Here is a 23598-nt window from a genome sequence, read left to right as displayed (position 1 = left end):
GTGACCATTTTCTCCAAGGGCAACCCACTGAGTTCCACCACCTCTTTTCCCAGAAAAAAAAGCCCTGAATCTATCTATGCTTGTGAATGTGAAAGTTGGACAATGAAGATAGCTGACAGGAAGAAAATCAATTCATTGGAAACGTGGCACTGGAGGAGTTTTGTGGATACCATGGACAGCTAAAAAGACAAATAAGTGGGTACAAATCAAGGTTGACTTGTCCCTAGAAACTAAAATGACAAGACTGAAGCTATCGTACTTTGGACACATCATGAGAAGACAAGACTCTCTGGAAAAGTCAATAATGTTTGGAAAAGTGGAAGGGAGTAGGAAAAGAGGAAGACTTAAAATGAGATAAAGGGATAAATAAAAGAAGCCACGTCCTCCAGTTTGCAGGATCCGAGCAGGTCTCTTAATGATAGGACGTTTTGGAGGTCTTTCATTCATAGGGTCATCATAGGTCGAAGGTGACTTGATGGCACATAACACACACACATACTTGTGGTCATCAATACATCTTCTGCTAATGAATTCCACACTTTAATCACTCATTGGCCGTTTCCACACACGTTGAATAATGCACTTTCAATGCACTTTAGTTATCCTTTAGAAGTGGATTTTTTGTTCCACACATGGAAAATCAGTTATAAATGTTCACTAAAGCGTATTGAAAGTGGATTATCCAACGTGTGTGGAAGCAGCCATTGTGTATTTCCTTTAGTCCATCCTGAATCTACTGCCCATCAGTTTCACTGGATGCCCTTGAGTTCTGGTCTTTTGGAAGAGGAAGAAAAAGTTCTCTCTGGCCAGTCTCTCTACCCTTGCATAATTTTATAAACCTCTCTCACGTCTCCCCTTGTTGTCTCTTTTCTAAACCGAAAAGTCCCAGACTCTTCAGCCTTTTCTCATAAGAAAGTGTTCCAATCCCTTAAGCATCTTTGTTGCTCCATACTGTACTTTTTCTATCTCTTCAATTCCATTTTTGCAATACAGTGACCAGAACGGCACACAGTATTCCAAACGAGGCTGCGCCATAGATCGATCCAGGGCATTAAAGAAAAACCTTTTAGACAGATGCTTGCTGCACTTCAAAGTATTGCACAGTACCTGACGTATTACCGGCAGGGATGATCTAGTGGCATTTAAGAATAGTAAAATGTCTTGCACGACAAGCTGTTCAAACAAGCTGCTTCTCCTCACCCCCATTGTTCAGAATCTTATTTGGTACTTCTATCTTCATCAGCGCCTGATTTCTAGACAAACGGATGCTGAGATTCAAGCATCAAAGTTTGTGCAGTGATTTCCCCAAACTTTGGGGCTATCTTTCTTTTGAGCATTAGGAAAAAGTCTGCACCAGATGCGAAGACGCTGGTGAATTCAGACATCGGGTAATTTGCCTAAGCCACAGCTGAAATCCCAAATCATGGGAGCTTCCGAACATCCAGTAGGTAAACCGCGGTTCGTCTTTTGATTTCACAAGTTCTTGTCTCTTTAGCATAGCATCCCCTGGAAAGACCACATGCCTTGCTTGTCTGTAAGGATTTTTGATGGATATGAACAGTAGGCCTCATTTTTGAGGAGGAAGTTATTGGGGGGGGCGTGTTTTTACATTTCATTTTAATCTGTAATGTTTTAATTACTACTTGTAAGCCACCTTGAGCCAAGAGGAAAGGTGGGATGGAAATATTTTGATAAATAAAAAAGAAAAATAAAACGATGGGCTGTCAGTTCCATCATGCTGTCAGGTCAGGGTGAGTACAAGACATAGTTAAGCTTCCTTAACCGTGGTTTGGTGCGATGGACTCCTAATAGTCAAATCTTTTTTTCCCCAATGGCATGTGCAATTCTCACAACCACTTTGATAAGATCGGCACATGGCATTTCAGTTACGTAAGGTTTCTTTTAAAATTGCACTGCTACAAATCCTGAGCGTCTCTGTACATCCAGATCCGATAAGTCACAATTTTACCGCAAGGAGACAGCTAATAAGAACACCTCACTGTGTAATATTGACACAATGAAAATCACTGCACTGAAGGTGCTTCTGAGAACTGGTGATCCCATGTTTTACAGATATCACTATCACAATCAACACTTTTGCTGAATGTAGGGGGAAGGAAGTGGAATTTTACCAGAAACAAACTATTACAGTTTGCCTGCCAAGAAACTGCAACTTCGCCCCATTCTTCCAAGAAGTGCTAACCGAAGGAAATCTGACCACGTTCTTCATACCCTCCATGCAACTGACGAAGAGCACTGTGATTCTCGAAAGCTTATGCTACAGTAAAGTTGGTTAGGCTTAAAGGTGCTACTGGACTCTTTTCGATTTTGCTACTACAGACTAACACGGCTAACTCCTCTGGATCTCTGACCATGGAAAGCACCGCATTCAGCCGAATGGAGAGGAAATCCATCAACCTCATGAAGAAACTGGCACAAATACAAACAGACATCATCTTCCTTTCTAAATGCAAAAACCTGGACATTCTACCCAAGGGACTGTGTGTGATCAGAAGTAACTGATCTCCATATCAGAAGCTCCTGATTGCATCTACTCCCCCCTCCCCTCTCCACCTATATATCTGACCAGTTTCTTCATACCCTCCATGCATCTGACGAAGAGCACTATGATTCTCAAAAGCTTATGCTACAGTAAAGTTGGTTAGTCTTAAAGGTGCTACTGGACTCTTTTCGATTTTGAAAACCAATTGAACACAAATTGCTTGATAGCAAATAAGCACCAACTACACTTATTGTGAAATATGGAATCAATGCAACCACTGCATTTATTGAGCAATAGCACTATGTCTGGAAAGTGCCTGAGAATTTCAACCTCAAAATATTTATCTCAATTTATTTAGGGATTTGAGATTGAAATCTAAAATAACCCCTCCAGAATCTAGTATTTCTCTTTCCCCTTTAACTGATTCTTAATTGCTCTTAAAAATCCAGTGCCTCGTGGAACATGCTCAACAGGACAGGGTATTCCATTTTCTTTTGGTTAATATACAAAGTCGTACCTGAGGGACCGTCTCTTCCCATATACTCCCTGGAGGGTGCTGAGATCAGCTGGTAAGCACCTACTGGTGGTCCCTGGCCCCAGGGAGGCTTGATTGGCCTCAACCAGGGCCAGGGACTTTTCGGTCCTGGCCCCGACCTGGTGGAACTCTCTGTCTGAGGACACCTGGGCCCGTCAGGATCTTGTCTCCTTCAGGTGGCCTGTAAGACGGAGATGTTCCTCCAGGTGTATGGTTGAGGCCATCAAGGATTCCATCAAATGAGCCTCTCTCCTGGTCTCCTCTATGTCTGTAGGGGGGGAATTTGACCATCTACTCCCCATATATGAGCAACCACACATGGTTAAGCCACACCTCCACGTTCATCAGATGCTATATGTTTTTTATACAGTGAGCAGGTGTTTTATTAGAAAGCTGTGTTAATTAATTGTGATTTTTATCTTGTATATTTTATCTTTTGTTGTGACCTGCCCTGAGCCCGCTTGTGGGGAGGGTGGGATATAAATATAATAAATAATAATAAAATGCTTTTCTCTACATCTTTAGGGAATCCCTCGAGTATATAAAGACCACTAACTTGTCTATGGGTGATCCAGTTTGGCCGTTTTTGTGATTGGCGAACGGCGGTCAGAGGGAGGCCGATGGTAAGAGCCAGAGAAGGGTGGGGGGACTGGAACTCTTCATCCCTCCATCCACCAAATATGGCAGGCATTTTGCCAACCCCATCAACAGCACCTAAAAACTAAATACTGATTAAATTAAAATCCCAATTAAACCTTTCCAGAACAAGCTTAATCACGGCTTCTGAAAACCCTTCCAAACACAAAGGTCTAACAACCCACTCTGGAAAATGTGCTAGATAAGCCTCAGCTTTGCCAAGTTTCCATGGGAAGTAAATTCCTAAAATTGGAGAGCAGCCACTAGAACGTCTCTCTGTATGCCCATTGGGGGGGGGGGAGACTGATGCTGTACAAGAGGCTGTTCAAGAGGGCAAGATTAGGTCTGGTTCACACATGTCAAAGAATGAGATAGAATGCTGAAAGTTTCAGGGGCGTAGCCGCGTTGGCCTAGGTTCGAGTCCAGCTGCACTCTCGAAAGCAAATACCTTGGAAATCTAGTTGGTCTCTAAGATGCAGCTGGACTCGGATCTTGCTCTAGAATACCACAGCAGAAGGCCCCCCCTTTCGACTGCGGGTGGTGGATTTGGGGACTAGGAACTCCATTCAATTAGAAAACTAGCATAAAAGCATCTACCTCTTTGTCTCCTACAAAGGAAATAGCAGGCAGGTGCTTTGGCCTTCAGATGTTTCTGACACTTCCGAATGCAAGGAGGCCTGGCAGCAAGAGCACGCACAACATGCCCTCTGTTCTGCAGAACAGATGGCCCACTGTGTGCGCAGCTGCCCAAGGGGCACCATCAACACTACCCCTTCAATCCTCCTCCGGAGCGGCCACCTTTCAGCAGCATCCACTTGCTAACTCCTGCAGCCACCAAAGAACCACTGCTGTGCCCCCTCCCTATAGCCAATGAAGCATCCTTTCCATTCGGCATTTGGACCAGGGGTCCTTCACTTGAAGTCCCTTTACTTTTGTCAAGGCGTAGCACTGAATAAAGTGTGCCATGTCTGCAATCCAAACAGAATACTGGAAGGCAAGTTCAGCTCTACCTAAACTAAACGTCCTCGCGCACATCCCGCACCCTCTCCCCTGGGGCGTTGCCAAGAGATACCTCCCTTTCTTTCCCTGCAAATGTCTTCAACGGTAGCCTGACACAAAGCGTAGAGGGTAAAACCAGTGGTGGGTGGCAAGAGGCCTTCTGAAACCTTCGTTTCCTATGGAATATGCTTCTTTTGCACTCGATGTTATATTTGCCATAAAGGATGTGTACCTCAATGCATCTGATGAAGGGAGCTCAGACAATAAATGCTGTTTTATTTTGAGCATTCAGCTGTTGTTAATGATATAGGATCAGGTTTCATACATTCTTATTTATCTGTTTAGATATTTATACTCCACTTCCCCCCGCCCATAGGAACCCAAAGTGTACAACATTGTTCTCCCCTCCTCCGTTTATCCTCACAACAACCCTGTAAGGTAGGTTAGACTGAGAGTGACTGGCCCAAGGTCACCCAGTAAGCTTCCAGAGCAGAGTGGGGATTTGAACCTGGTTCTCCCAGATCATTCTAATCACTACACCACTTATATTAGGAAAACCAGCTTTCAGCTTGTATACCCTTTAGGGTTGCCAGCCTCCAGGTAGTGGCTGGAGATCCCCTGGAATTTCAACTGGTCTCCAGGCCACAGAGATCAGTTCACCTGGAGAAAATGGCTACTTTGGGGGGTGGAGTCTACGGAATTATGCCATGCCAAGGTCTTTTCCCTCCCCAAACCCCACTTTATCCAGGTTTTACCCCCCAGATCTCCAGGAATTTCCCAACTTGGAGCTGGCAACCCTAATACCCTTAGTGACCTCTATCCTCCTTCCTTCTTGCACCACTGGATTCTGCTCTTGAGGGAAAGGGTGGGGGGGGATATCTGCTTTTGCAAAAACTGCCCTGCCCACAGCGAGAGAATCCCCACACCCGAGACGCATGCAGCGCACAGAAGGAACTTCCACAAAACCATTTGTTGTTGTTCAGCGACCGGAAGCACGTGGACGGTGCAATGCTTACTCATCACTCTAACCCCACCATAACCGCAGCTCCAACCTGCCAGCAGTCCGCCTCACAAAGGCACCCACATCCTTTCCAACACCTCTCACTGCACACAGCCAAGAGAGGGCTCTTCTCCAACATGATCACGGCTGACCCGGAAGGCAAGAATTGACACGATTTCTTAGCGAGGGTGCTTAGGTTTACGTGAGACTCACAAGCGGCCCTGTTTACTCACAAGGACCTTAAAACCAAAAAAAAAATCATCAATTAGTTATCCTTTCACCCCTTCTCTAGACATTCCCTCAAATTCAGGGCAATGGAAAGAGAAAAAAGCAGGTTTCTCCTCTCCTTACATCGACCCTCCAGTGCATGTTTGTGTCAAGCGGAAATCCCAATCTGTGCTGACGACTGAGCCCTGAAATCCACAGAGTGATAGCCAGTAACTGATACAGAGTCAGACTCTGTGATCTTGTTTATAAGGCGTCAGGTTACGGCACACGGATTGTTACCCCACAAGCCCATGGAACGGCGGTCAGTTCTCAGCGTTCACATGGTAACTGTAGTAGTAGTAGGTTTAATTGTATATGGCCAAAGGCCGTCACAATACAAAGTTAAGAACAGTAAAAATAGAAATCTATCTTACAAGCATAAAATACAGTTATTAAAATAATTTTAAAAAATACAATTAAAATGAGACCTTAATAAATACCAGATAGTTATGAAAAAAGGTTTCTGAGGAAACAATCTTGGCCCTAATCTTTTTTGCAGCTAAGGCAAACAGGGATACTCTGCTAGTGACAAATGAATCAGTATCAGATAACGAGAAAACTAACTTGTCAATATCAGAGGTAAAGTTACGCCCCACTAATAAGTTAGCAAGAAATTTAGCTCTAACCTCTGCATACATGGGACAAAATAAAGTGTAATGTAGAAGATCCTCAGGAACTGAGGCACCGCATATACAGAGACGGAGAGCCATTGGGGTTTGGTGATATCTTCCTGTAAGTAAAGCTGTCGGCATTGTTTGAAAGCACAGGGAGGTAAATGGTTTTCTGAGATTTTGGGATGTGATATTCACCAAATAAGGAGATCTAACATGATCTCTTGATCAGTTTAAACCAGGAGGAAGATCTGGATGGGGAAATTGTAAGACTGTCCAAAAGAGCATCACATCTGTAGACCCAATTTCGTAAGTTGGAGCCATTATTTAAGACTCCCAACAAATCATCTGGAATGGAATAATGAACAAGTATGTTATTGTAGCAGGCTGCCCAGAGTGACTACACACAGTAACTGGAAAGAAGCAAAGGTTGACAAATCTATCCAAAATCACCAGCGTGGGTCGTTCATGGCCGTTCTCTTCTGGTTCTTTTGCCAGACAAAATATGAGGTCTGGAGATAAGCAGGCAGGCTTTTCTGCTCACGACACCTCCGGCACTCACTCGCATATATTAGCATGCAATATCGGATCTGCAGGTGGGCGTGTGAGGAATCAAAGCTTGCTCAATGAATATTCCCCAATGCTCCCAAATTACAGGTTGTTTGTTTGAACGAGCTCCACTTCAGAAATCCAGTTCCAGAGCGGCCCCAGAATTCTTGCCATTCCCATTCTGCCATTTTTAAACCAGGTAGGGGGTACCAGTCATCTTTCAAGGCCTGCTTCGGGCGCCCCTGCCACCTGACATCAGACGGATAGTAACCCAAGAAAGGGCCTTCTGGGGCATCAAAACTTTGGAACTCCCTCCCCAAGGGGATTTGTCTGCCTCCCTCTATTGTTGTCTTCCACCAGGGGGGCAAGATTTTTTGGGTTTTTTTGGCATTCCAGCACTCATTGTTATTGGTCCTCCTCCCTGTGAGTTATGGGTATTTATACATTTTATTAAATTGTTTAAATGTCTTATATACCCTTGAAATGCTGTTTTAAAGTCTTGATGTTTTAACATTGAAAAGTTTTAAGTTTGCTGTCTCCGGGGCCTTGGGTGAAGAAGCAGCAGAGAAATGTTTTAAAGAAAGAACGAAAAAAGCAAGAGAGTTGTGTTATCGTCTGTCGCATCCTCGCTCTTGGCGTGCCCTGAAAGGTTCTCCTTTGGCCCAGATCCAGAGGAGTTAGCAGTGTTAGTCTGTAGTTGCAAAACAGTAAGAGTCCAGTAGCACCTTTAAGACTAACCAACATTATAGTAGCATAAGCTTTTGAGAACCACAGCTCTCTTTGTCAGATGCAACTTTATTGTAGCATAAGCTTTTGAGAACCTCAGCTCTCTTTGTCAGATGCAACTTTATTGTAGCATAAGCTTTTGAGAACCGCAGATGCACCTGACGAAGAGAGCTGTGTTTCTCGAAAGCTTATGCTACAATAAAGTTGGTTCGTCTTAAAGGTGCTACTGGAAGCTTTACTCCTTTGGCCTAGGAGCTCAGGCTGCCTATGGTCACATACTCAAGATCATTTCATGCAACCCAGTTACTTTACACACCTTTTCACTGGCTCGCCATGGACAGGCGTATTCCAATCTCCCAGTACATGTTTATGGGGATGAACCACAATCCATTCTAGTCTATTGTCTAGGGTTAATGTGGGTGCGATCCCACACATGCTGCACAAGAAAGTCTGAATACAGCATCCTGGTCCACAACTTAGAAAGGGACGCTTCCTGCTTAGTAGAGCAAAGCTTTCTTTCTCATACTACTCCCCAAGAGGTCAAGCTTTGTTCAGACTTTTCAAGACTATAAGCATGATGTCTCAGAGGTAAGTCCCATTGAGTTCAACGGGATTTAATTTAATTTAATTTTAATTTAATTTATTATATTTATATTCCGCCCTCCCCGCTTTCGCAGGCTCAGGGCGGATAACAAATACAAACATGTTTAAAAACATTTAAAAACATTAAATAATACATTTAAAAACATTTAAAAACATTTACTCTCCAGGAAATATTCTGAGGGTTTCCTTCTTAATATTCTCTGCACAGCAGAAGCCTTCTACAGCTCACGCTCCAAAGGGAAGTGTTGCTAGATCCCAGCAGGAGCGGCTTTGCCGATTCTGTCCTTCCCTAATTGGGACCAAGCCAGAGAGCTCACACAATTTGGAGCCTCTTGCGGGCCACTTCTGTGAATGTGAGTTTGTGAGAGCAGAAGAGAAGCACATTTTTAAATTGGGAGATTCAAAACAGAGTTGAACGACAAGGAAAACCTCCACCTCAAAATCTTTTATGTGTGGCATGGCACACAAATAGTTTCAGGTTTATTAGCTGTGTTGGTTTTCAGTAAAGATTGGAGTCCAGCAGCACCTTAGAGACCAACAAGAGTTTCAGGCTATGGGTTTTGGAGTCAGAGCTCCCTTCTTCAGATATGAGAAGTCTGTAGGTGCAACATATCTGCTCGTATCTGAAGAAGGGAACTCTGACTCTCGAAAAGTTGTACCCTGAAAATCTTGTTGCTCTCTAAGGTGCCGCTGGACTCAAACCCTGCCTGGCACATAGAGGGAGCCCAGCTCCAGGGAGTCGGGCTGAGAAGGGAGTTAAGGCACCAGTCTTTGGTGCATCCACTGGAAAACAAACCCCACTGAGCTCAGTGGGGCAACGCAAGGTGCACAGGATTCTGCAGCACCTTTCCAAGCCCGAAGGACACGCCCTCTCCAAAATGTCACCTACAGCTGTCCAGGAATGGGGGGGGCATTCCTGCCCTGCCCTGCCCCACCCTCCACCTGTTGCTACAAAAGAGTTCACATGGCCAATGGGGCACTAGGGAAGGCTCCCAAAGACCCTCCTACGTCAGACTAGAGAATCCCCTTGCCCGGGTGGGGCACGAGGGCTAGGCAGGGGTGCGCAGGGAGGTGCACTCACCGGGATGTGCACGCGCAGCACGCGTCTCTTCTGGCCCGAGTTCTTCTTGCCGCTGGAAGCCGCAGCATCTTTCTTCTTGGTGTCCATGGCCGTGCTGCCCATTGCTCGACCAGCTCAGCCAACAAGCCGCTCCTCTGCCAACTTTTCCTCCAGACGAGCCTTTGCGCTTTGGGCTGTTTAGACGGCAAATGGGGGGTCCGGCGGCGACGAGGTGGGCAGGAGATGTGGTCCCCCCGGCGGCTGCTCGAATCGCCCAAGGAGAGCGAAGAGGTCGTCAAGGAGACTCAAGGCGCCCCCTCTTCCCTCGCGCGAAGCATGCTCGCTCGCTGGCTGCCCTCTGCAGACGCCCCCTTGCAGCCAGCTGCCTCCACCGCCCCGCTCTCCGGAGGGGGGCAAAGTTTCCTGCCTCTTTGCACCGGGAGAAGGGAGCAGCGAGGCGCCTCCTTGCAAGGCGCAGGAGCGACTCCGCGAAGCGGTGCCAGCCCGGATCCGGCGCCCTGGCTCAGTCCGGAGGGGGCGATGCCAGGCGGGCCGCGATCCGGTCGCCTCTGGCGCTGCAAAGCAAACGCTCCGGCCGCTGCGGCGGGCAAGCTCGAGGGTGGCCGGGCAGCGACTGGCCCGCGCCGCGCTTCCCTTTCCAGGCGACACTGACAGCCGCGGGCGGAGGCAGGCGAGCCCAGCCCTAGCAGGGGCGGAGGAGGCGCGGCGCACCGCGGGCGTGCATGCCTGGCGAGCTGGGGCGGAGGAGGAGGAGGAGGAGGAGGCCGGGCAGGAAGTGCACGAGCGCGCCAGGCAACTTTCTCGGCCCGGGCCCGGGCGGGCGCGCGTGCACGCCGCTCTCCTCCCAGCCAAGGTCGGGCGCAGGAGGCTCAGCCCCGCCGCAAGGGCAGCCCCGGCCTGAGTCAGCCCCAGCGGGGCAGCGCATTGCGCCCTCCGAGAAGGAAGGAGGGGAGGGCTTAGCAGGGAGTGATCGGGCTGGGTGGGATTTCCCGGGCTGAGTGAGGACCAGGGAGGGGGGGACTGCAACGTATCCTGCACAGACTTTCCTTTCCCGCAGCGTGGAGGGCTTGGCGTGACCATTGCTTGCAATCCTGGGCAGGTGGTTTCAGGTGGTCTGCGGTAAAAGAGCAAGATTCGCGGCCAGTAGCGCCTTCGAGACCAACTGGATTTCCAGGGTATGAGCTCATACCCTGGAAATCCAGTTGGTTTCGAAAGGCGCTACTGGCCCCAATCTTGCAATCCCGGGAGAGTTATTCCAGGCTGCTGTGTGTTTAGGCTTGAGTCTTAGATCGGAGTAACTCTCCCTAGGATTGCACCGTCAGAGCCGCTCTTTTTTCCCCTCCCTTCCCCGCGCAGACACAGTTGCGAAATTCTCGTTTTTAACAACAAACCTTTCCTCTGCAAAAAACGCCGGATGCCGGTAGGTGTCGCTGTCTGCAGCTGGCGCGGTCCGAAGAGACTCGGTGGCAGCGAAAGCGAAAGGGAGGTTGTTGGAAAGCAAACGAAGTTTTCTTCCCTTAAAAGGGGGGAACACCTGACATACACTCGCTCAAGGAAATCTGGTGTTTTATTTTGTTATAGCAAAAACTTGTTAAGCAAACTAGAAGATAAATGGTTATTTAATTTTTTTTTTAAACCCTGATTTCCTTGGGCAAATATAGATCATAAAGATCCACTTGTTGATTACGGTTGTCAAAGATTTGCGGTGGTGTAAGGCAGGTTTTAGGTGGCAAAAATCATACGCTGTAAATCCACTGGGCATGTGAGAGTGAAAGTGGAAGAGAGGTTTTTAAATCAATCGGACTTTTGAAACCAGATAAATGTTATAGACGTTGGGAGGGGAAATTAGAAACATCTCTGTCACACACAGAGAGGAAATTATTCAGTTATATATTTAAGTGAATAATGCGTGTTGGAAAATGTGTGTGTCTCTGTGTGTCTGTGTTGGACTAGGATCTGAGTTCAAATCCCCCCTCTGCCATAGAAGCTCACTGACCTTGGACCAGTTGCTCTCAGCCTAACCTACCTCACAGGGTTGTCAAGAGGATAATGGAGGAAGGGAGAACAACCTGCACTGCTCTTGGCTCCTTGGAGAAAGGATGGAATTTTTTAAAAATTTCTAAAATTTTCAACACAAGAGGTTTGCATTCAAACAATGAAAACCTCATAAAATATAAAAGGGGGCTAGGAGAGCAAGTGAGAACGGAGCACAAGGGTGTGGCCTCCCTGCTGCCCCTGAAATCGCCAGCTTTTAAACTGGTCTCTCTAGCTGTCCCTTTAATATCCGTTTGATCTTTAGTCTAGACCTGGTAATGTTATTCACTTCCATGTCATAAAAAGCATCAGTTGCCGATTTCTGCATATTAAACCTCTATTTAAAGGATAGGACATTTTTTGTTTCCTGCCCAGTTGGCAACCTTAGTTGTCTTCTCTTTGATGATCCAGTTGGTACATGGAGGGAGAAAGATTCTCAGCTGGAGGTGGTTGCAAGCGTTGTCAAGAGGGGCCTTCTACCCAAATTATGTGCATTCTTACAAGAGCAGAAGGCTCATTGAACTCAACACGGCTTGTGTACAAATGTCTGCACATAAATGTTAGGCTGTAACCAGAATATTATGTTGCTATTGGTGTAGTGGTTGAGAGCAGCAGGACTCTAATCTGGAAAGCCAGGTTTAATTTCCCACTCCTCTGCTTGATGCCAGCTGGGTGACTTTGGGTCAGTCACAGCTTCTCAGAGCTCTCTCAGCCCCACCCTCTTTACTGGGTGATATCGTGAGGATAATAATAACACGTTTTGTAAACTGCTCTGAGTGGGCATTAAGCTATCCTGAAGGGCATTATATAAATTGAATGTTGTTGTTGTTGTTATAGGGTAAAGGTAGTCCCATGTGCAAGCACCGAGTCATTACTGACCCATGGGGGAACGTCGCATCACGACGTTTTCTTGGCAGACTTTTTGTTACGGGGTGGGTTGCCATTGCCGTCCCCAGTCATCTACACTTTACCACCAGGAAACTGGGTACTCATTTTACCGACCTCGGAAGGATGGAAGGCTGAGTCAACTTTGAGCCGGCTACATGAACCCGGCTTCCACCAGAATCGAACTCAGGTCGCGAGCAGAGCTGCAGTACTGCTGCTTACCACTCTGTGCAATGGGCCCCCTCAATTATTATTATTAATTATTATTAATAATATTAATATTTTACAATGATTAATAATATTATTACTAATAATGATGATGGTAATAATTAATAATAATAACATGGATTGCACATGGTACTTTAGAGACCTCCAGAGAAAGCAAACATGCCATGCTCCAGGGAACTTGCAACCTGCTCTTTTGGATGTCTATTTTCACAGTGAGTGAAGCACCAAACCAGGAAATGTCTGAAAAGAAGAGGCTTGCAGGGTTTGTGTTTTTATGTGTGTGTGTATTCCCTGACAATAACTGGTATTGCAGCATTGGAGGAAAGTGACACTTGCAAACAACCTTTGTGAAAATGTTGGCGAAGGCATGTTTGTGTAAGAGCTTGTATTCCTCCCATACTCAGGGCTTTGTCTTTACATCAGCCAGGAAGCAGTGAATGCAAAAATGATGCCCAACTCGTTTAGGGATTTAAAAACTTAACAAGATCACTGCTGGCTTAAAGCAAAGACCTATCTGGTCCGGCCCTCCTTTTCCCACAGTTAGCCAATCAGATACTTTCAAAGACCTAAAGCCCTTCCCCTGTTGTGCCCCTGGACAGCAGTTAGGGTTGCCAGTCCCCTGCCAGGGGCGAGGGATCCGCGGCTCCCACCCTCCACCACCACCCCACCCCTGCTTACCTGACCAGTGGGGTGGGGGGGGGGGGGAGCAGGGGAATGTGCCTCCCAGGGTGCGCTCCCTGCTGGTGCAGTGCGCTTCCGCATGCCACAGTAGGCCAAATTCAACCCAGTTTGGGGCTTGATTGGGCTGCTGCAGAGCCCAGGAGTACTCCTGCATTCCGCAGTGGCTGAATTCAGCCCAATTTGGGCCCGATTCAACCCAAATAGTACCATGGTGGAGCCCAGGAGCGCTCCTGCGCTCCACAGCGGCCCAATTCAGCCCAATGTGGAGTGGAGGAGCTCTCCCCAGGAGTCACATGGCCTGCACAATAACATCACTCCCCGGAAAGTGCACGCACGAAGACTACCAAAAGGTAAGTGCCATGTCTTCCACCTGGAGGATGAGGGGACCTGGCAACTCTAGCTGCAGCTGATGTTTAAAAGTCCACTGCCTCTCAGCGCAGAGGCTCCGTTTAGCCATCCTGAGGAATCGCTCGTGTCTGATCCTTTTTAAAAGCCGCCTGAGCTACTATCACTGGATCCTGTGACATGGGTTAATTGTGTATTGTATAACAAAGTGCTTCCTTTGGCCTGTCCTGGATCTACTACCCCTCAGTTTCATTGGTATGAGCTTTAGAGAATCCAAACTCCCTTCGTCAGTACGATATTCTCACAGTGCCGTGTCTTCCTAGAATGGTCTGGCCAGGAATGTAGGACCATCGCAGAAGCCAAACAAGCCTGTGCCTGGCCAGGATTTGGATGGGAAACAATCTAGGAAGGGCGGAGGGCAAAAATGACAGCTAAATGACTGAAATCTATTTGCCTTGTTACTGTTCAAACTGTGTGTTGATTTTGGCTCAGGTTCTTCGGCTGGGCCAGTAAAACGTAATCAGAAGTCTGGGAAGTGCTGCTCCCAGGGTTTTATTCTGACAATACAAGTCTCGTGGTAACAGGCTCATATGACCTGGTTCCCAACATGATGCACCAGGGATGCTTAATAACCCAGTTGAGCTTGAAAAGACCACCTAGTTGCTTTCAATGGTCTCCTCCCAGACCACATAATGCTCTCTTTATGCAAATTCCATGTGTGTATGTGTGTGCACAGGCGTGCATGCACGTGTTGCTATCTGAGGTTGCTTCTACCCAGGAGCATTCCCCATAGTATGCACTCACTGCCATTATGAATGGAAAGGCATTCACAGTGGCCATGGAGCAACTGTACTAGTGTATTCTCTATGGTTATTCCACCATGCCCCCATACTCTCACCCACTGCCACCCACCCACTTTGTGCTGGCTTGGGGGTGAAGGTAATAGATATATGGTGATATTCGTGATATAACTATTACTGAATCTTTTTAAAAGAGCTACCGCAAAGTCCACTGATGGTTTGTTTATGTCATGTGTTTAAATCGTTTATACCCCCCTTTCTTCCCAACGGGAAATCTAAAGTGGCTTATAAAATCTTCCCGTCATTTTTTTTCCTTTCACAACAACCCTGTCAGGTAGGTTATGCGGAAAATAAAGGACATGTGTATACAGAAGGAAATAGCACTAGATACAAGTGAGGAAGTTCAGAAATCTGCAACCTCCTGGATACTTGGAGGGCAAGCCCACTTTAATTCTGATCTTTCTAGAAAGATCAGAGCAAAGCAGGTTTAAGAAACACAGGGACTATCCAGGGGAAACCACGGAAAGAGAATGACAGGAGGACGATTTCATGTGGATTCTCTAACAAACCTGGTCCCAGTTTGAGAGCTAGAGTGCAATAAATCTTCCATGTGGAACCAGCCTTAGTTGCTGAGCTTTCTGTATACCCTGCCCCCAGCACACAGATACCTTAAGATTCGAAGCTTACAAGGCCAGATCATACTTAAATATGGCACAGTGTCCCTTGACCAGGGCTTCTAAACATCAGCAAACTGGGACGTTGCCCGCTGATGGTATGTCCTTTGGCATGAGGATCTAGTTATGGCTTTACATCTGCAATAAAAGACGTGTTTGCTCTGCCGTGTATGCCCTGTTTCTTGGAAACCGACGAAAATTCTATGCATATTCTTGGATTGCTGCTTAACCCCCTGATCCTCAGATTTACTAGACTAACACAAGCATTTGTGTAAGAAGAGAACTGGCCACTCCCCAAACTCAAGGTCCCAGGCCCTGATTTTGTAATACGCTTACTACACTGCTCTGCAGATCGGCTGGAAGGGAAATGTTTAGGACCGAGGAGTGGATGCCTTGGATAATTTCCTGTCTGTACTGGTTACCGCAGGGTAGGACATTGTCCTTGGCTGTTTCCATATGTGTCATTTGCTCCACTTTGCCTCTCGAACTGGAGAGTAGTTTTTTTCACTCAACATTGTTGTGCACTTGTCCACCTTCTGGGTTTCCCCCAAAGCAGGTTTGCTCACTGGTCGTATAAGTAAGGATATTTGAACCTTCCCACCCGTGCTGGTATCCCACCATGCTTGCTACCCCACCCCCAAATCCAATAGCAGGCTTCCCCCCAGTTTTTTTATCAGGTGCTATAGCATCATAACACTATAGTGGCATAGCTACTACCTGCCACCTACGTTTATTTTTTGAAGCCAGCTAGAAGCCCTCTGGTGGTATGTGAGGGGGTAAGAATGAAAGGCCCAAGGGGTAGCTCAGGAAAGCATGGTGAATACCTCCACGTCGGCTTTCCATTACTGCTGAGAATTTCTCTGCATCGGCAGCAGCGTTGAGCATCCAACAGAGACTCAGCTCCACGTAGATGTAGCCATTGTTCCATACTAGGAAACCAAAGTTTATTTCACAGGGATCCGGAGCTGAGGAGGGGCTTGACTCTGACGCCCGTTCTTGTCGCTCAAAGAAGTCAGATCTACGCGGAGGATTGCTCCATCAAAAATCCATGTTCTCAACGGGGGAAAGATCAAGCATGTTCTCCAGGGCTTTCTTTCCGGGAAAAGAGGTAGTGGAACTCAGGACCGCACAATGACATCCGTTTGGGTCAGCTGGAACAAGGGGGTAGTTTTTAAAAGTTTAAATCGCCCTCGTCAAAAATGGTCACATGGCCAGTGGTCCCTCCCCTAATCACCAGACAGAGGGGAGTTTAGATTGCCCTCCGCGCAGTGGCATGGAGGGCAATCTAAACTCCCCTCTGTCTGGAGATCAGGGGGCGGGGCCACTGGCCATGTGACCATTTTCAAGAGGTGCCGGAACTCCATTCCACAGCGTTCCAGCTGAAAAAAAGCCCTAATGTTCTCAATGGGGTAAAGCCAAGCGGAAGAAATGAATGCCCCACTTCCAGCATCTGCTAAGACGGCAAAACTCCCGAAGTCTTGTGGAAACAGGGACCTGCACCTGTCACAACTGCCTTGATGAGAAGACAGGTTCTGCTGCCAGTGCATTTTCTATGCAGGTCTTGGGAACCAAGTTTTGTTGAATTGGCTGTTTGGACATCCGGTGTGTTTGCTTCAGCCAGATGAGAAAGCTCTCTGTCAGCACGTCTGCCTCAGCAAAAAGGCTTTTTGTAAACCGGGTAGGGCTGGACTTGGTTTTTTTGCTTTGGTTTCCATTTTAAATACACAGTTCATTCTAACACTGGTTTTATTTTAAGTATTTGTATCTCCCCTAAGACCTGTAGCTCCTGAGGCAGCCTACAACTTATTTAAAGGATATATAACATTAAAGTAAGCATCCTTATTAAACCAAAACACACATCAGGAACAGCAGGGAAACTGACACCATTAAATGGCTGAGGTAAATAACAAGGCTTTGGCCTGGTGCTTGAAAAATTATACACCAGACAAATGTATAAAGGGAGGTGGTGTCACTTTTGAGGGACCACCACTGAGGAGGCCCTGCAGTCAGTGCAACTCCCAAGGCAGCCAGATGCAGCCCTCCAGCCAAAGTTCATGGAGCCAAAACTCAGATCTCAAGAGTTTTACATATTACAGGATACATAGAGTGGGTCCAAGACCCCACCCTGTATCCTCTATAACATAAGTGAGTTGTGGGTTCCCCTCAGTCCCAATGGGTGCACTGATGCCTGTGGAAAACTGGCTTCTGTCTTTTCCCCCATGCTATTTTCCCAGTCTGAATGGTCCTTGGGGCACTATGGGGCCCATGGGGAAGCCCAGGTGTCTTAACAACAACAACAACAACATTCGATTTATATACCGCCCTTCAGGATGACTTAACACCCACCCAGAGCGGTTTACAAAGTATGCCAATATTATCCCCACAACAAAACACCCTTGTGAAGTGGATGGGGCTGAGAGAGCTAGAAGCTGTGACTGACCCAAAGTCACCCAGCTGGCTTCAAGTGGAGGAGTGAGGAATCAAACCCAGTTCTCCAGATTAGAATCCTGCACTCTTAACCACTACACCAAACTGGCGCTCACACCAAACTGGCGCAGTAGCAGCCAGCAATGGACACGGTGGGGGGGGGGGGGCGGAATCAGGACAAGCCATGTATGTGTAGGGATTTCTCCTTCACAAACTTCCACAAACCTCCGTTTGGAGCAGGACAGGGGATTTCGCAGGATCCAAGGACTTGCCACTGGCAGAATCCGGCCAATCTATGCCAATCTAAGGACAAAAAGGAAGGGGGGTGGATTTAACTCAAACAAATTTAATTAAAAACCAGGAAGTTTAAAGAAATCCCAAAGGGACAAGTTTTAAAATAACTAAATTACTAAATATATATCAACATACAAAAAATATTGGTGGTGGAGAGTGACCTTAACATCTGATGTATGGCGACCCCTGTTGGGGTTTTCATGGCAAGAGACAAACAGAGGTGGTTTGCCATTGCCTGCCTCTGCAACCCCGGTCTTTGCTGGAGTTTCCCATCCAATTACTAACCAAGGCCAACCCTGCCTAGCTTGTGAGATCTGACAAGATCAAGCTCACCTGGGCTATCCAGATCAGGGTAAATAATTATTACATGGTATTTATTACAGGGTATACATTTATTACACAACTTCTCACTTGCAATCATGAATCGGCTAGCAGAGTCACCAGCACAGGTACCAGGCCCTGCAACAGACCCAGATGCCAGCTCTGCCCTCATATCTACCCAGGAAATACGATTACAGGACCCAATGGCATCAACTACACTGTATCTGGCTCTTACAGCTGCTCATCCTCCAATCTGATATATGCCCTCATGTGCCAACAATGTCCTTCTGCTCTGTACATTGGACAAACCAGCCAACCTCTGCGCAAAAGAATAAATGGACACAAATCTGACATTAAAAATGGCAACATCCAGAAACCAGTGGGAGAACACTTCAGTCTACCAGGACATTCCATAAAGGACTTAAAGGTCACCGTAGTTCAACAGAAACCTTTCAAAAACAGAATCCAACGGGAAGCTGCTGAATTGGAATTCATATGTAAATTTGACTCAGTCAAGCTGGGATTGAATAGAGACTATGAATGGTTATCTCATTATCAGAAGTAACTGACTTCCTTAACAGAAGCAAACTGATCTCCATATCAGAAGCTACTGTTTGCATCTACGCCCTCCCCTCTCCACCTATATATCTGACCAGTTTCTTCTTGCCCTCCATGCATCTGACAAAGAGAACTGTGATTCTCAAAAGCTTATGCTACAATAAAGTTGGTTAGTCTTAAAGGTGCTACTGGACTCTTTTTGATTTATTACATGATAATAGAAAAACTATTACACTTTCTGTTGGCAGAAGATGATTCCAATTGAGGCTTTTTAAGTATATCTCTGACCTTACTGATATTAATCTGAACATGATTTCAACTTGGGCCTATATTTATTAATTATTGTCATATTATTGCATGTTTGGAGTTGCTGTGTAATAACTATGCTTGACCACTGAAGAAGGCCACATGGCTGAAACTCATTTGATCAGGGTCGTATAAGGCTCTAGTTTGAGTTTTTTGTATGATTTTAATCTGAGTTAAGGCTATATTTGGGCCTGTAATCATTTTTATATTATCCCGTAATAAATAAATGTATTTTTGTATATTGATGTGTATTTCTGTGCTATATTTAGTAATTTAAATATTGTGCTATATTTAGTATTTTTAATACTACAACAGTAATTTCCTTTGACTGGAATTGCTTTAACCTTCCTGGTTTTTAATTTGATCTATGCTTGCAAACCACAAAATTTTAGTATATGTTGTATATACTCCTGCCTGCACACTAGCTGTATAGACTAGGACTGCAACTTTAATGTGACAGTTAATATATTAATCAGATAAAACCATAATCTCAAACTGAAGTTTGCCTTTTAATTTACCAACAGATAGGGATTAAAATGTGCACCACAATGTGGCCTGCTCCTTGCAGAAAATTTGATTAAAGTGAAACTTAAAGCTTTCCTTCCGTTTTTTATCCAAAGTTAGCAAAACAAAACAGTTAAGTCTAAAACCAGTTATCCTTTTCAGCCATAAGAACCACAAACAAATAATGCTGACAGTGACTAACTGAAATCAGTGTCAGGAATTTCTTTGGAATCCCGATTGTCCCCAATACTGATGGGATTTGAACTTCTTTTCATTTTTAAAATTAATGTTGGTGATGCTGGATCAGTGTAATATTCTATATTTCAGATTTTTAACATAATAAACAGGGAAGTGAAAGTGGTGGGCTTGCAGGGACTTAGAGGAGGAGAGGAAATCCTGTTTGTTACTCCCTTCCCTCGCTGTCAGCTCCAATTCCAGCCCCCTCCCCCCCTTGCCATCTCTGGCTCACCTTCCTGCCCTGCTTTGTCCAGCCACTGCCTGGTCCTTACCGGTTTTTCCATGCTGTTTTTGGTTGCTATGCTATTCTAAATTCTGGTAGTTTGCTGTCTGCAGAATTTGTACATGCTTAGGATGTTTTTCAAATGAGGGAGAGAGTTCTGCAAACCTGGAGAAACTCCCAGGTATGTAGAAAAATCCCTCCCATTTTTTTAAAAGGCCTTACCTGTGACATGCACGCATGCAGAAATGTGGCAAAATCAATAGTTGCCTGTACACTGCCATTTTCTGTGGGGCCCCCCATCCTGTGGAACGGCCTGCCTGAGGAGGTCAGGAGAACCCCCATTCTCCTGGCTTTCTGCAAACCTGAAATATTCAAAAGGGCTTTTTTTACACAAATAGGAGGGCTGTACTATAGGGAGATGATCGCAAAGAAATGCTTCACCAAGGAGTTTGGGACCAGAGACTTCACCACTACATTGCCTTATGTCCTATCTGTTGCTTAGGTATGTGTTGTTATGTGCTACCTCTTGCTTTAAGTATGTGCTCCTATGTATTCCCTGTTGCTTAAATTATGCTCCTATGCGTTACTTGTGCTTCAAGTATGATCCCACTGGGAAGTTCTATGCAGGGCTTTTTTTCTGGGAAAAGAGATGGTGGAACTCAGTGGGTTGCCAGCACAGGAGGCAAATCCTGGTGGGAGGTGGTGCTCCTGGTACCACATGTGCACACACAAAGTGTGTGCATGCTTCCGGGACCGCGCAATGACATCACTTTGGGTCAGCTGGAACAAGAGAGGAGTTTTTTAAAGTTTAAACCGTCCTCAGCGAAAATGGTCACATGGCTGGTGGCTGCGCCCCCTGATCTCCGGACAGAGGGGAGTTGAGATCTCCTGGGCAGTTGGCAATATGCTTCAGGAGGAAAAATTCCCAAATGTGTGGTAATGGTGATTCTCTATGCCATTTTCTCTGAGTGGAGAGAAAATGGCATAGAGAATTGCCACTGCCTCACATAAAAAGACCAGGAATAATGGAGTAGTAGAATTCTTGGCTTGAAAAAGCAACTGCGAAACGGGCTGTCTAAAGAGCTGGCGCACCCATTGCCAACTGCCCAGGAGATTTGGGAATTTTTCCTCCTGGATCATACTCACCCATCGTTGGATATCAGCGGAAATCCTGCCTAAAAACAGAAAAACGTATCAAAGAGACAATTATTGAAATCAACAGATGATTGATACTTACCTGAAAGGGACATTGGCTCTGGTTGTGATATGAACAAACCATTGCTCAATTGTAGTAGAAGGATATTACGTTATTATATATGTTTTGACCAAAATATTGTTACACTTGGTTTAACCTATAAATTGTATTTATTTATACTGAGACAATCTTCATTATTGTATTAGTGATCTCTTAGGAATTTCCTCCTTTGGTTGTTGTGGATTTTCCGGGCTGTATAGCCATGGTCTTGGCATTGTAGTTCCTGACGTTGTAGTTCATGAGAGATCTCTGTCTTTTGGTGCTACACCTCTGAAGATGCCAGTCACAGCTGCTGGCGAAACGTCAGGAATTACAATGCCAAGACCACGGCTATACAGCCCGGAAAATCCACAACAACCATCGTTCTCCAGCCTTGAAAGCCTTCAACAATATTTCCTCCTTTGTTTAGTGTACCTTAGTGACCAACAAGATTTTTTCAGGTGTAAACTTTTGAGAGTCAGAGCTGGTGTCTAAAGAAGGGAGCTTTGACTCTTGAAAGCTTACACCCTGAAAATCTTCTTGGGCCGTTTTCACACGGCCAGGCACCCAGAAGATGGTGCGAAACTCACACCATAAAAGCGTCTTCCTAGCACAATTTCTCAGCACGATTCCGTTTAATGGCACTTTTTAAAGGGGATCGTGCTGGGAGATCATGCTAGGAAGATGCTTCATGCTGTGAGTTTGCGCGATCTCCTGGGGCGCATGTGAAAACAGCCTTGGTCTCTAAGGTGCCACTGGACTCAAATCCTAAATCATAGAGTCGGAAGATACCTCCAGGGTCATCTAGTCCAACCCTCTGCACAATGCAGGAAATTCACAACTACGTCCACGCCACTACACCCCCAGTGATCCCTGCTCCATGCCCAGAAGATGGCAAAAACTCTACAGGATCCCTGGCCAAACTAGCCTGGAGAATATTGCTTCCTGACCCCAAAGTGGCGATGGGCATTACCCTGGGCGTGTAAGAGTGATTCCGCACACGTTGGATAATGCACTTCCAATCTTCTTTATAGATCATTTGGAATGGATTTTTTTGTGTGCGGAACAAAAAATCCACCTCAAACGATTGATAAAGTGCATTGAAAGTGCATTATCCAACATGTGCGGAATCAGCCTAAGAAAGGGCCATGTGAACTAAACACTGATGTAACCCTTCCTGCCCTCTCTTCCACCTTTTGACCCAGTCACAAGCCAGCAAAAAAAAGTTGTCAAGGGACAAGAGGTACAAAAAACAGCCAAACTGAAATTTTATAGGGCCAGGCTGAATCCTATTGGCCCCTTATGTCACCTGACTGATAGCTGTACATCTGAAACCAGTCTTTAGTGTCACTCCCCCATGCTCCAATGCTTGGGGAGGAATTTTTTTTAACCCTGCCTGCTCCAGATGGGAAAGTTGTTTACAGCTGTGTTGATCCAAAAGTAAAATCCAAACAGCCAAGAATGCAATCCATGCAACATCATTTACTAGGACCAACCCAACGACACTTAACAATGTACAGGCTTTAAAGTTTGCCAGATCTCTTCATCAGACCAGATAAAATAAATTACGAAGAAGAAGATGAAGGAGATGAAGAAGACAAAGGAGGAGGAGGAGGAGGAGGAGGAGGAAAACAGTTTTTTTCAGGTCTTGGATTTAACATTTTATTATACCAGTATATGGCTCTTCAGGCAGGTAAAGAAGAATCAAGGTACAACATGGGGCGGGCCAATGGCCACAAAAGCAAGAGATAATAAATCAATGAAATTCCACTGCAATAATTCCCTTACAATGTCCCTAATTTTCCTTTTAAGCAGTGGGAAGCCTAGTCCACAAGCCTTATGTTAGATGGCTTTCAATTAAAGGATGGCATTCAGACATATAGCTTACAACAGAGACCTTTATTTCAGGTAAGTACCCATCTTGGTCTGTAGTAGAACAGCAGGATTTGAGTCCAGTGGCACCTTAGAAACCAACAAGATTTCCAGGGCATAAGCTTTTGAGAGTTAAAGCTTCCTTCTTCAGATACATAGATTTTTGCTTGCCAAAACAACCAGCACTAAACAACTAGAATGGCTCTGGAAAATATGTTGAAAATTTAAACCTTAATGCGTTTATAACACACATGTATGCATCTTTGAAGGTCCTGTCTCATTCTGCTTTCATTCAGTAATAAGATCTCTAGTATATAGGTAGAGGGGCAGAGATATACAGATCTCAGGCTGTAAAGGGCTTTAAATTAGCCAGTTGTAAAATTGGGAACAAACTATTTCCTCCTTTCAGCAGAGTGCAAACAAAACGCTATCTTTAATGACGTCCTATCTTACAAAGGAACACTC

At 45.7% G+C, this 23598-nt stretch overlaps 1 protein-coding gene across 1 annotated transcript in view; it reads right to left on the bottom strand.

Moving 5' to 3' along the window:
- PRKAG2 (protein kinase AMP-activated non-catalytic subunit gamma 2) overlaps positions 1-10177 on the bottom strand; it is a 305929-nt gene extending 295752 nt beyond the window's left edge. Inside the window, exon 1 of the mRNA XM_054991356.1 lies at positions 9511-10177. Coding sequence (XP_054847331.1) covers positions 9511-9612 — 102 coding nt within the window. The 5' untranslated portion in view covers positions 9613-10177. The remainder of the gene's footprint in view (positions 1-9510) is intronic.
- Between the last annotated feature and the right edge of the window lie 13421 nt (positions 10178-23598).

Source organism: Eublepharis macularius, chromosome 11 (genome assembly GCF_028583425.1).
Source record: "Eublepharis macularius isolate TG4126 chromosome 11, MPM_Emac_v1.0, whole genome shotgun sequence".
NCBI lineage: Eukaryota > Metazoa > Chordata > Lepidosauria > Squamata > Eublepharidae > Eublepharis > Eublepharis macularius.
This window is presented reverse-complemented; position numbering and strand designations above follow the sequence as displayed.